The sequence below is a fragment of the Gigantopelta aegis genome, unplaced genomic scaffold, assembly GCF_016097555.1.
Source record: "Gigantopelta aegis isolate Gae_Host unplaced genomic scaffold, Gae_host_genome ctg2599_pilon_pilon:::debris, whole genome shotgun sequence".
Taxonomy (NCBI): domain Eukaryota; kingdom Metazoa; phylum Mollusca; class Gastropoda; order Neomphalida; family Peltospiridae; genus Gigantopelta; species Gigantopelta aegis.
The window spans coordinates 50,001-62,500 of NW_024532968.1; the positions used below are offsets into that span (position 1 = coordinate 50,001).

Genomic DNA, 12,500 nt, shown 5'->3' on the forward strand with positions numbered 1-12,500 from the left:
AATATTCGACCGAGCAGTCAATTCTTTTTTTTTTTTTTTTTTTTTTTTTTTTCTTTTTTTTTAATTCCATTAACTTTTTTACTAATTGCTATTTTCAAAATTCTTCCCATTTTCAACTCTGGAGAGAGAGAGAGAGAGAGAGAGAGAGAGAGAGAGAGAGAGAGAGAGAGAGAGAGAGAGAGAGAGAGAGAGAGAGAGAGAGAGAGAGAGAGAGAGAGAGAGAGAGAGAGAGAGAGAGTAAAGTTTGTTTTATTTAACGACGCCACTAGAGCACATTGATTTTTTATCTTATCATCGGCTATCGGACGTCAAACATATGGTCATTCTGACACTGGTTTTAGGACGAAACCCGCTGTCGCCACATAGGCTACTCTTTTACGACAGGCAGCAAGGGATCTTTTATTTGCGCTTCCCACAGGCAGAATAGCACAAACCATGGCCTTTGGTGAACCAGTTATGGATCACTGGTCGGTGCAAGTGGTTTACACCTACCCATTGAGCCTTGCGGAGCACTCACTCAGGGTTTGGAGTTGGTATCTGGATTAAAAATCCCATGCCTCGACTGGGATCCGAACCCAGTACCTACCAACCTGTAGACCGATGGCCTAACCACGACGCCACGGAGGCCGGTAGACTGAGACAGAGACAGAGAGAGACAGAGACAGAGACAGAGAGACAGAGAGAGAGACAGAGAGAGACACAGAGAGAGAGACACAGAGAGAGAGAGACAGAGAGAGACAGAGACATAGAGAACCTTTTAACATGCATGTCTTAATACCACTAAGGTTCCGGGCAACCCGGACAGACAGAGTCGTGCAAATAGAACTTTCATGAGTTTGGGTGTGTGTTGGATTCAAAACGTGAATTTCGAAAAAAAAAACAACTTTGTTTTGTTTATCGACACAGCTACAGCACATTGAGTTATTAATTAGTGCAGCTGGGTGCGCCTCCAGGTACCAGCAGCTGCCATCGGCGGTGACGTTTTAATACGGCAAATGAATTATCGCTGAATCTAAATGAACAAACCGTAGCAAATGATTAGAGACGCATCTCCGCACAATGCAGAGTGGAATGGGCATTTGGCAAAATAGTTGATGATTCCATGAATATCTATCTAGTGTCTCGTCTATATATATATATATATATATATATATATATATATATATATATATAATAGAACAGCCACTCCCAAGGAGAACATTTACTGGAGATTTCATCCCTCTTGAATCGCCACGAACTAGGGTCTCCACGACTCGATTACTCGAGAGTCAAACTCGAACCGGACCCGAGTACCCGACATTTACTAGGCAATAATGGCACTAAGGACTAATGTAAAATAGCATTATGCATCTCAATTCCAGAGCAGAATATGAATGCCAAATCATGTCATTGTATTGCGACTTTTTTATTCCCTCATAGGTTGAATGATAGTTTAGAGACAAGGACTGGGATGTGGAGATGGATAGGAAACGAAGTTGTATCATACTTTAGAGAGAAACAGACAGGGATGTGGAGATGGATAGGAAGATAAGTTGAATGGTAGGTTAGAGACAAGGACTGGGATGTGAAGGTGGATAGGAAGATAAGTTAAATGGTAGTTTAGATACAAAGACTGGGATGTTGAGGTAAATAGGAAAAGAAAATGAATGATAGTTTAGAGAGACAAGGAGTGGGATGTGGAGATGGATAGGAAAATAAGTTGAACGGTAGTTCAGATACAAGGACAGAGATGTGGATGTGGATAAGAAAAGAAGTTGAATGGTAGTTTAGAGATACAAGTAGAGGAATGTGGAGATGGATAGGTAAATAAGTTGAATGGTAGTTTGGAGAGACAAGGACAGGAATGTGCAGATGGATTGGAAAATAAGTTGAATGATAGGTTAGACAGACAAGGACAGGGATGTGGAGGTAAATAGGAAAATAAATTGAATGGTAGTTTGGAGAGACAAGGACAGGAATGTGGAGGTGGATAGGAAAATAAGTTCTTTATAGGTTGGACTCATAAGAACAGGGATGTGGAGGTGGATAGGAAAATAAGATAAATGATAGTTTAGAGAGAAAAGGAGAGGAATGTGGAGTGGATAGGAAAATAAGTTGAATGATAGTTTAAATAGACAAGAACAGGAAAGAAGTTCAAAGGTAGTAGGTGCTTCAAGATCGGGTAGTGCTGAGACGGATTTCAAAAAGGAGAAGGAAAATAAGGCAGAGGGATAAAACACGACTAACACCACAAATCGGAGCCTAGGTCTTTATTTCATTGTATAGACAATTTCTCAAAAGTTATTATCGGATGATTTCAAGGCTGAACAAGAAAAGAACGCGAATATTGATTTAATGTTCTTTAAATCTGCAGACAGCACATTTACCGAATTAATTTATAATGAATATTATAAATGGATGTTAAAATATTCGCATATACGTTGTATATTGTAGCCAGCGTGCTACAGAGACCCCGTTAATTGTGATGGTTATGCTATTAGATCTGGTTATTATTTTAAAAAACCAACATAATAAAACAATACAGTGTAAGACATTTTTTTAAATTAAAATATTTAAGACCTAGAGTGGCAGTCCTCCTCCAGACAGGACAGGGATGATGTATCATCCAGGGAGTGTCAGTTTTCCTGTACACAAAATACACAAGAGTAGAAACAGAAACATCAATTGGACTCTGTATTTTACAGATATATGAAATTTGATTTTCATAACTGTTTTATTGTTCATATTGGTATCCAGGTGACATGCAATCACCACGTAGAGACAAACTCGCCTGTTTCCTGTTTCTGGTTATTACTACTTGTTCAATAGCTAAAGAAAACATCTGGGAAAAATCCACTTGCGATATGCAATCACCACGAAGAGACAGACTCGCCTGTTTCTCTTATCTGGTTATTTCTACTTGTTCAATAGCTAATGGAAACATCTGGGGGAGGAAATCCACTTGCCACCGGGCCAGTATGTTTGAAAGTTCACTGGCCTTGATTGAAAAAAAAATCAACTTGACACTGAGCCAGTATGTTTCAAAATTCACTGGCAATGACTGAAAATTAACTTGTCCCCGGGCCAGTATGCACTGGCCATGACTAAACATTAATTTGCCCAACCGGGCCAACTGCAAAGTTACTGGCCATACTAAACATTAATCTCCCCCCCCCCCCCCCCCCCACACACACACACACAAAAAAAAACGTGCTTAAATCATTTAACAGTTCACTGGTACTGTGATTGTGGGGCTGATAAATTAGACTGGATGTACAGACCTCTAGACAAAATCAGGAGTTATAGTTATAGTTCTGTGGAGTGGCAGTCCTCATATAATCAAAACAGTGATTCAGATGAGCTGTCGTGACCTTGTCTCTTTTAATTTTGTCTAATGCAGAGATACGATTTGAAATACGGTGGCCATTTTGTCTTTCTGATCTAATGACTGTAGAAACTCTGGTTATAAATACATTTGTTGAATCTGTTTATATAGTAAAGCATAGCACTATAAGAAAATTAACAACACAGAAATATATACGCATTGGTGTTAACATTGACATATGTGATACACAGATTGTTTGACAAGCTGTTAGAACGAATATGTGAATCTACTTTCTACATATATTTAGCGTCAAAGCTTCTGTGTATAATACTGAGCACACACTAACAGACAAAACACATCCCTCGGAGGACGTCAAATCAAGGTTAACTGTGCATTTGACATGTTGCTTGTTTTGCCCTTTCCTTGAAAAATTCCCGTAGATCTCATCTGACGTTTGCGTCTTCCATATAACAACCGGTCAAATTTCACCGGTTAAAAAACACCCTAAACACCGACATGTTCACCCTATGCGCCGGTTAAAATCACTTATATATTATTTAATTATCACATTGTGTAAATAAACACTCGAACTAAACGACCCGACATGTTCACTCCTATGACATGTTCACCCCCAGTTAAAATCACTTATATATTATTTAATTATCACATTGTATAAATAAACACTCGGGCTAAACGCCGACATGTTCACCCTATGCTCCGGTTAAAATCACTTATATATTATTTAATTATCACATTGTATAAATAAACACTCGGGCTAAACGCTGACATGGTCACCCTATGCCCCGGTTAAAATCACTTATATATTATTTAATTATCACATTGTATTAGAAAACACTCGAGGCAAAACGCCGACATGGTCACCCTATACCCCAGTTAAAATCACTTAAATATTATTTAATTATCACATTGTATAAGAAAACACTCGAGCTAAACGCCGACATATTCATCCCTGTTATTATATATTTATCACACTGTACAACACACTACACGCCGACATGACCGTCGGTTTTGTGCTGTGCGCATTTTCTAACGATTAACGAGATGAAAATCAACCAGTGAAAATTAACACTAAGTTAATTAATCTACAAACCTGTAACACATTTGGATAAAGTTACAATTGAATGAAACTTTGAAATGGTGAAATAACCTCTAAACATAGACTAAAACTCCACTGCATAACTGCACGTGCGTTTTTAAAATATGAGAAATGCATTTTCTTATATTAAAAACATCATGTTGACCAAAAATACTTCGAATGTACGGAAATGGATAATCTAAACAATAAAATCTAAGAAAAATACGATTTCAGTTACAAAAAAACCCGGCTCTAATGGCAAAACATATACCTTAACGTTTAAAATCTAGTGTATGTACCTTTAATCTGCATGTGTGTGCTAAGTATTATACACATATAGAACATTTAAACGATCACATATGCCAACGTTTGTGCTGTTTTTTATTTGACAGTTCACTGTGTGTCTTTAGTGAAGTAAGGAGAGATAACTCCTTCCCTCTTGTCAGCTCGTGAGTTGCGGTTATTTCTCCTGAATGACCGCGCCACGAGGGCGAGCAGAAGAACGACCAAAAGGAAGATAACTCCTGCTAGAGCTGCCACGGTGCCTATCATGGCTGAACTGGTCTCACATCCCTCTTCTTGGCGGCGTTCTCCAGTCTTTGCCACTGTAAGCAAAGAAAGGCTAGAAGTTAGTTTTGTTTAACAACATAACAAGATCACTTATATTGATTAATCACCGACACTGAATGCCAAACACTTGATAACATTTAAATACTTTTTGATGTACATTTTATTTTTATGATGGTTTCAGGAGAGAGAGAGAGAGAGAGAGAGAGAGAGAGAGAGAGAGAGAGAGAGAGAGAGAGAGAGAGAGAGAGAGAGAGAGAGAGAGAGAGAGAGAGAGAGAGAGAGAGAGGGGGGGGGGTTGTTTCGAGCACACCTATCACGGACTTAACCTCAGACTCCGCCAGGTGACAGGAGGTGTTTCAGTGGAAACTTTTTTTTTCTTTTTTTTTTAATAATTAAAACAAAATCCTTGTACCCGTTACATTTGCCTATTACCAGCATTCGTTTGTTTAATCGGCATCTACAAGTTGGAAATCTGTTTTGTATCCTTAAATAAAATAAAATAGATTTGGCTAAAAGTTGGTACAGGGGTATAATTTTGTTATGGTAACCCACACGACACGCCCTTTCTTCCAGGGAAGACAACTGTGATTGTTTCGTCAATGACGTAAGTGTTGTTGGTGACGTCACCGGTCGATCGCTTTCTTCTCCCACTTGATTGCTGACCAGAACAGTCAATCTGTTTTAACAATGAAAATTCAGATAAATGTCTTAATAATGAAGTCCAGACTACAATAATTACAACCACACCCAAATCAGCTCTCTCTCTCTCTCTCTCTCTCTCTCTCTCTCTCTCTCTCTCTCTCTCTCTCTCTCTCTCTCTCTCTCTCTCTCTCTCTCTCTCTCTCTCTCTCTCTCATCTTCACAATCAACGTTATGGATGTTGTATCAACAACATTCAAAAAATTCACCAAAATCCACAAAGGGAAAAATATGCCTATGAAAGGCCATTTAACTTGGCAATCTGATAAAATCTAGAGAACATTTTTATTTTCAGCCGTTCAAACAATAACATTATTTTTGAGTAGATATGAAGGATATTTAATAAATTCGTAGTTTGATCCAGCACTTCCATAAAAAGTTGTTCAAACTTCCACCAAAATCCAGCAACAAACCAACGACTGAATCAACACAATTAAAATATGCATAATGTTAAAACTTTATTTTTCAATTGTTTTGCCTGAATGCAAATATTTAACTTTGCAAAATTCAGATAAAAAATACAGAACCTGACCTCCATTGTTTTTCAGTCGTCATGTTCGACATCCTACAATAGTTGGTCGTCGTTGAGTCTGAACTGAAATTGTAATGTTTGTCTTATCACAGTCGGATATTAATTGTACAAGACACTCGTGGTTTGATCGCCTTAGCATTCTTTCAAAAGAACATTTCGGTGGCCATGGTTATTGTGGTGGTGTTGGAACTGAGGGCAAATTGGTACATACGTACGATTCCCAGCAAAGACACGAGGCACTTTGTGAGGTTTTAAATCCGACGTTGATATATATAGAGAGAGAGGATTCGTCACGAGTATTGTTTTCAATATGCAAAAATACCAACCGAGTCTATGTTAATCGGGATTTGTCGAGGCTCTACCGAGACAAATACCGATTAACTAGACGAGGTTAATATTTTACATATTAAAAAACACGAGCAGCGAATTCTATTTATTCTATAACACTTCTAAAACATTTTTTTTTTAGTAAATCACACTAGTAAAGTCGCCTCCATCGGTAATATGACGTCATCACGATTAGCATAATATATATTTTACGTGACGCATTTTAACTAAATCTTTGAAAACGTTACACTCAGGTATACAAGTCTTGTTGGCTTGCAAGCAAATGACCCATCTACAGCAACACATTACTTCGATACCTGGCAAATGTGTATACCATTATTAACCGGGTTAATACACTAAAGTATTACATTGGTTTATGTTATGGATATCATGGGTAAGTTATAAGATAAATGTATGTACTAGTGAAACCTAACACGTTATAAACACACACACTATGTACTAGTGAAACCTAACACGTTATAAACACACACACACAGACACATATATATGTCATCCGACTGGTCCAGCCGTAGCAAAGCAAGTTTGTTCATTTCTTGGTGAACGTAAACATAACGTTGTCTGATGACGTCACGTTTTATTGGTATATTTTCTTAGTCAGCGTTATTGATTAGAACCAAAGCAATAGTTCAGAATAAAATATAAACTTTCAGTCAGGTGTTTTGTTTTTGTTTTCGTTCTTGTTCTATTCTATTGTTGTTGTTGTTGTTTTTTTATTTTTTTTTATTATTTTTTTTTTTTTTACATACATATATACACACATACATCCTCGCGCACACACGTACATGTACCAACACTTAAGGATTATCTGTTATTTCTTTTACGTTCATCTGGGTATGAACAAAAGGAAATCATCCGGAAACTGTAAATCTGTGAAGCCGTTCTCACATGTTTGAGGATGATTTATATATATAAGAGAAGACGGTGTAGCCGTCTTACACCTACCCATTGAGTCGTTAAAACTCGCTCTGGTTGGGAGCCGGTACCGGGCTGCGAACTCTGTACCTACCAGCCTTATGTTCGATGGTTTAACCACGACACCACCGAGGCAGGTTGAAATGAACAAACTCCCGTTGCTACCTTTTGACCAAAGGGATGAAATTATATTGTAATGCATGTAACATAATCTTAATTATATACATGTACATATACACATAAAGAGAAATATACAAATACACACGTTATCACAGGTGCTATCACTTGTAACACAGACTTTCGTGGTGAAAATTGTTTTCAGATTAGTAGCCTTGGTGAACACAAACGCCTTGACCTCAAACAACACGACATGGTTGTCGCCATCTGGGTGAATTGGGAAGAGCTATCCAAACATCCGTTCCCTTGGCTGTACTTTTGCATCTGTTAAATAGCATTAAACAGTTAAACTAACTTCAATAATACACGCACAAACACGGACGTAGACACCGACACAATGACACTTGTACAACACACACACACGGTGAGGTTACAGCACGCGCAGGGGTATACACACACAACCACACACACACAACACACACACACACATATATATACATAGTGCGTTTTCAATGGAGCTCAGTATATTCCCCTTTGTATGTCTCGCTAACGCCGTGGTCTTGGTTCACGTAACCCTCTATGAGGTTTTTTTTTTAATGATTTCGGTGATGGCGAAATACACCCGGCTTTCAGTGGTTATCGGTTCAGTGAGTTTTGTCGTTTATTTTTTGCTTTCATTAATGTCTTGCATGAGAGCAACCGCACGTCATATATACGACGCAGTTTTATTTTTGGTGCTTTGTTTGGGTTTGATCTTTTTGTGTGTTTTTTCACCCAAGCAGACGATGTAAAGTTAGATAAAACAGAGAAAAACCTTTCCTGCCAGTCCTGAAGTTTCAAACATACTCTTGATATCAGGGTATGTATTCCGTGATACAATCACTGTATATTTAGCGACGACTGGACTATACCCTAGTCTGATTCTCTCTCTCGTTCAGACGGATCCGGCTTCTCAAGATCTGTATTTCAGCACAGCACTACATCTTCAACGTCTATTGACTTGTCAGTCTAGTGGTTTTCCTGACGGGATGCAACCCATCTCGTCCCTACAAGCTGTGCACCCTAAAGTTTATGTCGAAATTAATTTTTTTTTAATATTATTAAATAGTCCGATCTTCTCTTCTTTCTCTTATTTATTTTGGACTGTCCTTCTAAAATGCTTGCAAATTATATAAATAAAGACAGACAGAAACAGAGAGAGAGAGAGAGAGAGAGAGAGAGAGAGAGAGAGAGAGAGAGAGAGAGAGAGAGAGAGAGAGAGAGAGAGAGAGAGAGAGAGAGACGTACACACACACGCACTCACGCTCACAAACGCACGTACAGACAGGCACACAGACTAAACTTCATATTTAAAATTTCATCTTACCGCTTCGATATGGAAAAACAAGTCGTACATTATGACTTCTTTATGATGACTGTCATAATGACGTCATGTCCTACGACGGTTTTCTGATATCGTAACGCTAAGATAGTTTCACAAAAATGGGTCCAGGTCCGAAGGAACGACATCTGGAGTGGAAAGGGGGCGGAACAATCCCTAATGGAGGAGGGCACAGTCTCTAGTCGAAGGGAGTCCAATTTTCTTCTGTGTTAAACAGGCCTGCAGACAGACACGTATGACAAGGAAGGAAATGTTTTATTTAAGGAAGGAAGGAAAGAAGGAAGGCAATGGTTTATTTAACGACGCACGCAACACATTTTTTATTTACGGTTATATGGCGTCGGACACATGGTTAAGGACCACACAGATATTGATAGAGGAAACCCGCTGCCGCCACTTCATGGGCTACTCTTTTCGATTAGCAACAAGGGATCTTTTATATGCACCATCCCACAGACACGATAGCACATACCACGGCCTTTGATATACCAGTCGTGGTGCACTGGCTGGGACGAGAAATAGCTCAATGGGTCCACCGACGGGAATCGATCCTAGACCGACAGCGCATCACGCGAACGCTGTACCACTGTGCTCCGTCCCGCCCTCTTTAGAAAGAGACACAAAGAAAAATAAATCTGGGGCGATCGGTTTCGCGACATATTACGTTTCAGGTGAGCTACACCCTGTCTCTAGGCAATCGTTTCAGCTGAGAGATCTCCAGCTCGTACCTTTAAGAAGTTAATAAAATCAAGTACTTACTCATTTTCCAGAAGTTTGAAACTTTGGTACGTTGCGTCCGCTTCTGGTTCGCCGTTATCGAATTTGACTTCTGTCAAAAGTAATTTGTTGAATTCTGAAGAAAAAAAAAAATCAATATAATGAGTTATTCCCTGAAAAATATGCAGCTTCTAGTGTGTTTTAGCTCAGACACAATAGTCAGGGCTTCCACACATTTTGTAAAATCCACTAGCCATGGGATCAGCGATTTTATACATTTACTAGCGACGAATAAAAATGCACTAGCCCTACTTTACTTGGATATAATTTTACTAAATGATCGGATATGTCTCCTAAAGAGTAAGATAGAGCTTTAAAACCCTACCATTGGGGGTAGGGGTGGGGGCAGGATGTGCATAATTACAAAATAGACTTAACTGCAACATTTGACTTATTTTCACTAGCCGTCGGGCATGGCAATAGTAGTTACTGACTAGCCCAATATTGTATGTCACTAGCCATCGGAGTGGGACTGTCATAATATAGAAACTATTCAGAAATTACCACAGGTTATACGCAGGGGTCTTTAGAAAGAGACGGAAACAAAAATAAATGGGGCGCAACAGTTTTCAGTTTCTTTCATCTTCCTCCAGCTCGTACCTTTAAGAAGAAAGAAGAAAATCAAGTGCTTACCCATTTTCCAGAAGGAGAGAAACTTTGGTACGTTCCATCCGCTACGCCGTTACAGACAATTTGACTTCTTTCAAAAGTAATTTTCCGAATTCTGAAAGAAAAAATAAATATAATGAGTTAACCCCTAAAAATATGCAGCTTCTAGTGTGTTTTAGCTCAGACACAATAGTCAGGGCTTCCACACATTTTGTAAAATCCACTAGCCATGGGATCAGCGATTTTATACATTTACTAGCGACGAATAAAAATGCACTAGCCCTACTTTACTTGGATACAATTTTACTAAATGATCGGATATGTCTCCTAAAGAGTAAGATAGAGCTTTAAAACCCTACCATTGGGGATAGGGGTGGGGGCAGGATGTGCATAATTACAAAATAGACAACTGCAACATTTGGCTTATTTTCACTAGCCGTCGGGCATGGCAATAGCAGTTATTGACTCGCCCAATATTGTATGTCACTAGCCATCGGAGTGGGACTACCATAATATAGAAGTCATTCACAATTACACAATATTAATTGTTTAGGTAATGCGTTTCTTCCATCTTAGTATTACATAAAGAAAGAAAGNTTTCAAGGAACGAACATAAACAATCATTAAGATGAAACAGTTTTCACATGTGGACAGACGCTGGGAGAACGAATGAATGAAGATGAGTGAGGACAGCACCAATGTGGACATATCTTACGTAGTGTGCTTAAGACGAAGGGCAGATTTCAATGTGTACATATCTTACGTTAGTGATTAAGATGAAGGACAGTTTTCAATGTGGACATATCTTACGTCGTGGTGATTAAGATGAAGGACAGTTTTCAATGTGGATATATCTGACCATATGGTTAAGATGAAGGACAGTTTTCAATGTGGACATATCTTACGTTGTGATTAAGATGAAGGACAGTTTTCAATGTGGATATATCTGACCATATGGTTAAGATGAATGCTAGTTTTCAATGTGGATATATCTGACGTACCGATTAAGATGAAACACAGTTTTCAAAGTGGAAATATCTGACGTCACGATTAAGATGAAGAGACAGTTTTCAATGTGGACATAGAGAGAGAGTTACGATTAAGATGAAGGACAGTTTTCAATGTGGACATAGAGACAAGAGTCGACGATTAAGATGAAGGACAGTTTTCAACATGGCATACCTGAGATATACCTGACATTTTACGATTACCACGTTGAAGGACATATGTCTTCAGTGTCCACATACCTGGCCATACGGTTAATTTAAGGAAGACTTTTTGTATAGCGAGCATTTTGTAGTGGCTACGTCCAGATTTACGATTAAGATTAAAGACAGTTTTCAATGTGGACATGAAACCTGACGTTACGATGAAGAGAGGAGGACAGTTTACAATGCGGATAGACGAGACGTTACGATTCAAGAGAAGAGGAGAGAGAGAAGGAGAGAGAGAGCTATAGTGGTCACAAAAACTGTAATGTTACCTGACCATACGAGAATTTGACTGGACAACTGTTAAGTTAAGGACAGTTTTTAACGTGGACATACCTGACCCTACGGTTAAGGTGAAGGACAGTTTTTAACGTGAATACATACATACCTGACCCTACGGTTAAGGTGAAGGACAGTTTTTAACGTGGACATACCTGACCCTACGGTTAAGGTGAAGGACAGTTTTTAATGTGGACATACCTGACCCTACGGTTAAGGTGAAGGACAGTTTTTAACGTGGTATACCTGACCCTACGGTTAAGGTGAAGGACAGTTTTTAATGTAGACATACCTGACCCTACGGTTAAGGTGAAGGACAGTTTTCAATGTGGACATACCTGACCCTAGTGAAGGACAGTTTTTTTTAAGTTAAGGACAGGTGGACATACCTGACCCTACGGTTAAGGTGAAGGACAGTTTTTAACGTGGACATACCTGACCCTACGGTTAAGGTGAAGGACAGTTTTTAACGTGGACATACCTGACCCTACGGTTTAGGTGAAGGACAGTTTTTAACGTGGACATACCTGACCCTACGGTTAAGGTGAAGGACAGTTTTTAACGTGGACATACCTGACCCTACGGTTAAGGTGAAGGACAGTTTTTAACGTGGACATACCTGACCCTACGGTTAAGGTGAAGGACAGTTTTCAACGTGGACATAC

General features: G+C 39.0%; 1 protein-coding gene and 1 long non-coding RNA gene across 2 annotated transcripts in view; both read right to left on the bottom strand.

Annotated features, from left to right (window-relative positions):
- LOC121391534 overlaps positions 1-12,500 on the bottom strand; it is a 24,175-nt gene that overhangs the window by 6,302 nt on the left and 5,373 nt on the right. The window contains exons 5-6 of the mRNA XM_041523129.1: positions 10,430-10,460; positions 9,719-9,781 (exon numbers count right to left, since the gene is read on the bottom strand). Of these exons, the coding sequence (XP_041379063.1) occupies positions 9,719-9,781; positions 10,430-10,460 (94 nt within the window). The remainder of the gene's footprint in view (positions 1-9,718; positions 9,782-10,429; positions 10,461-12,500) is intronic.
- On the bottom strand, positions 4,159-7,885 carry LOC121391535. The gene is made up of 3 exons (XR_005960369.1): positions 7,727-7,885; positions 5,523-5,646; positions 4,159-5,005 (listed from the first exon to the last, which is right to left on the bottom strand). It is a non-coding gene; the product is annotated as an uncharacterized LOC121391535 (long non-coding RNA).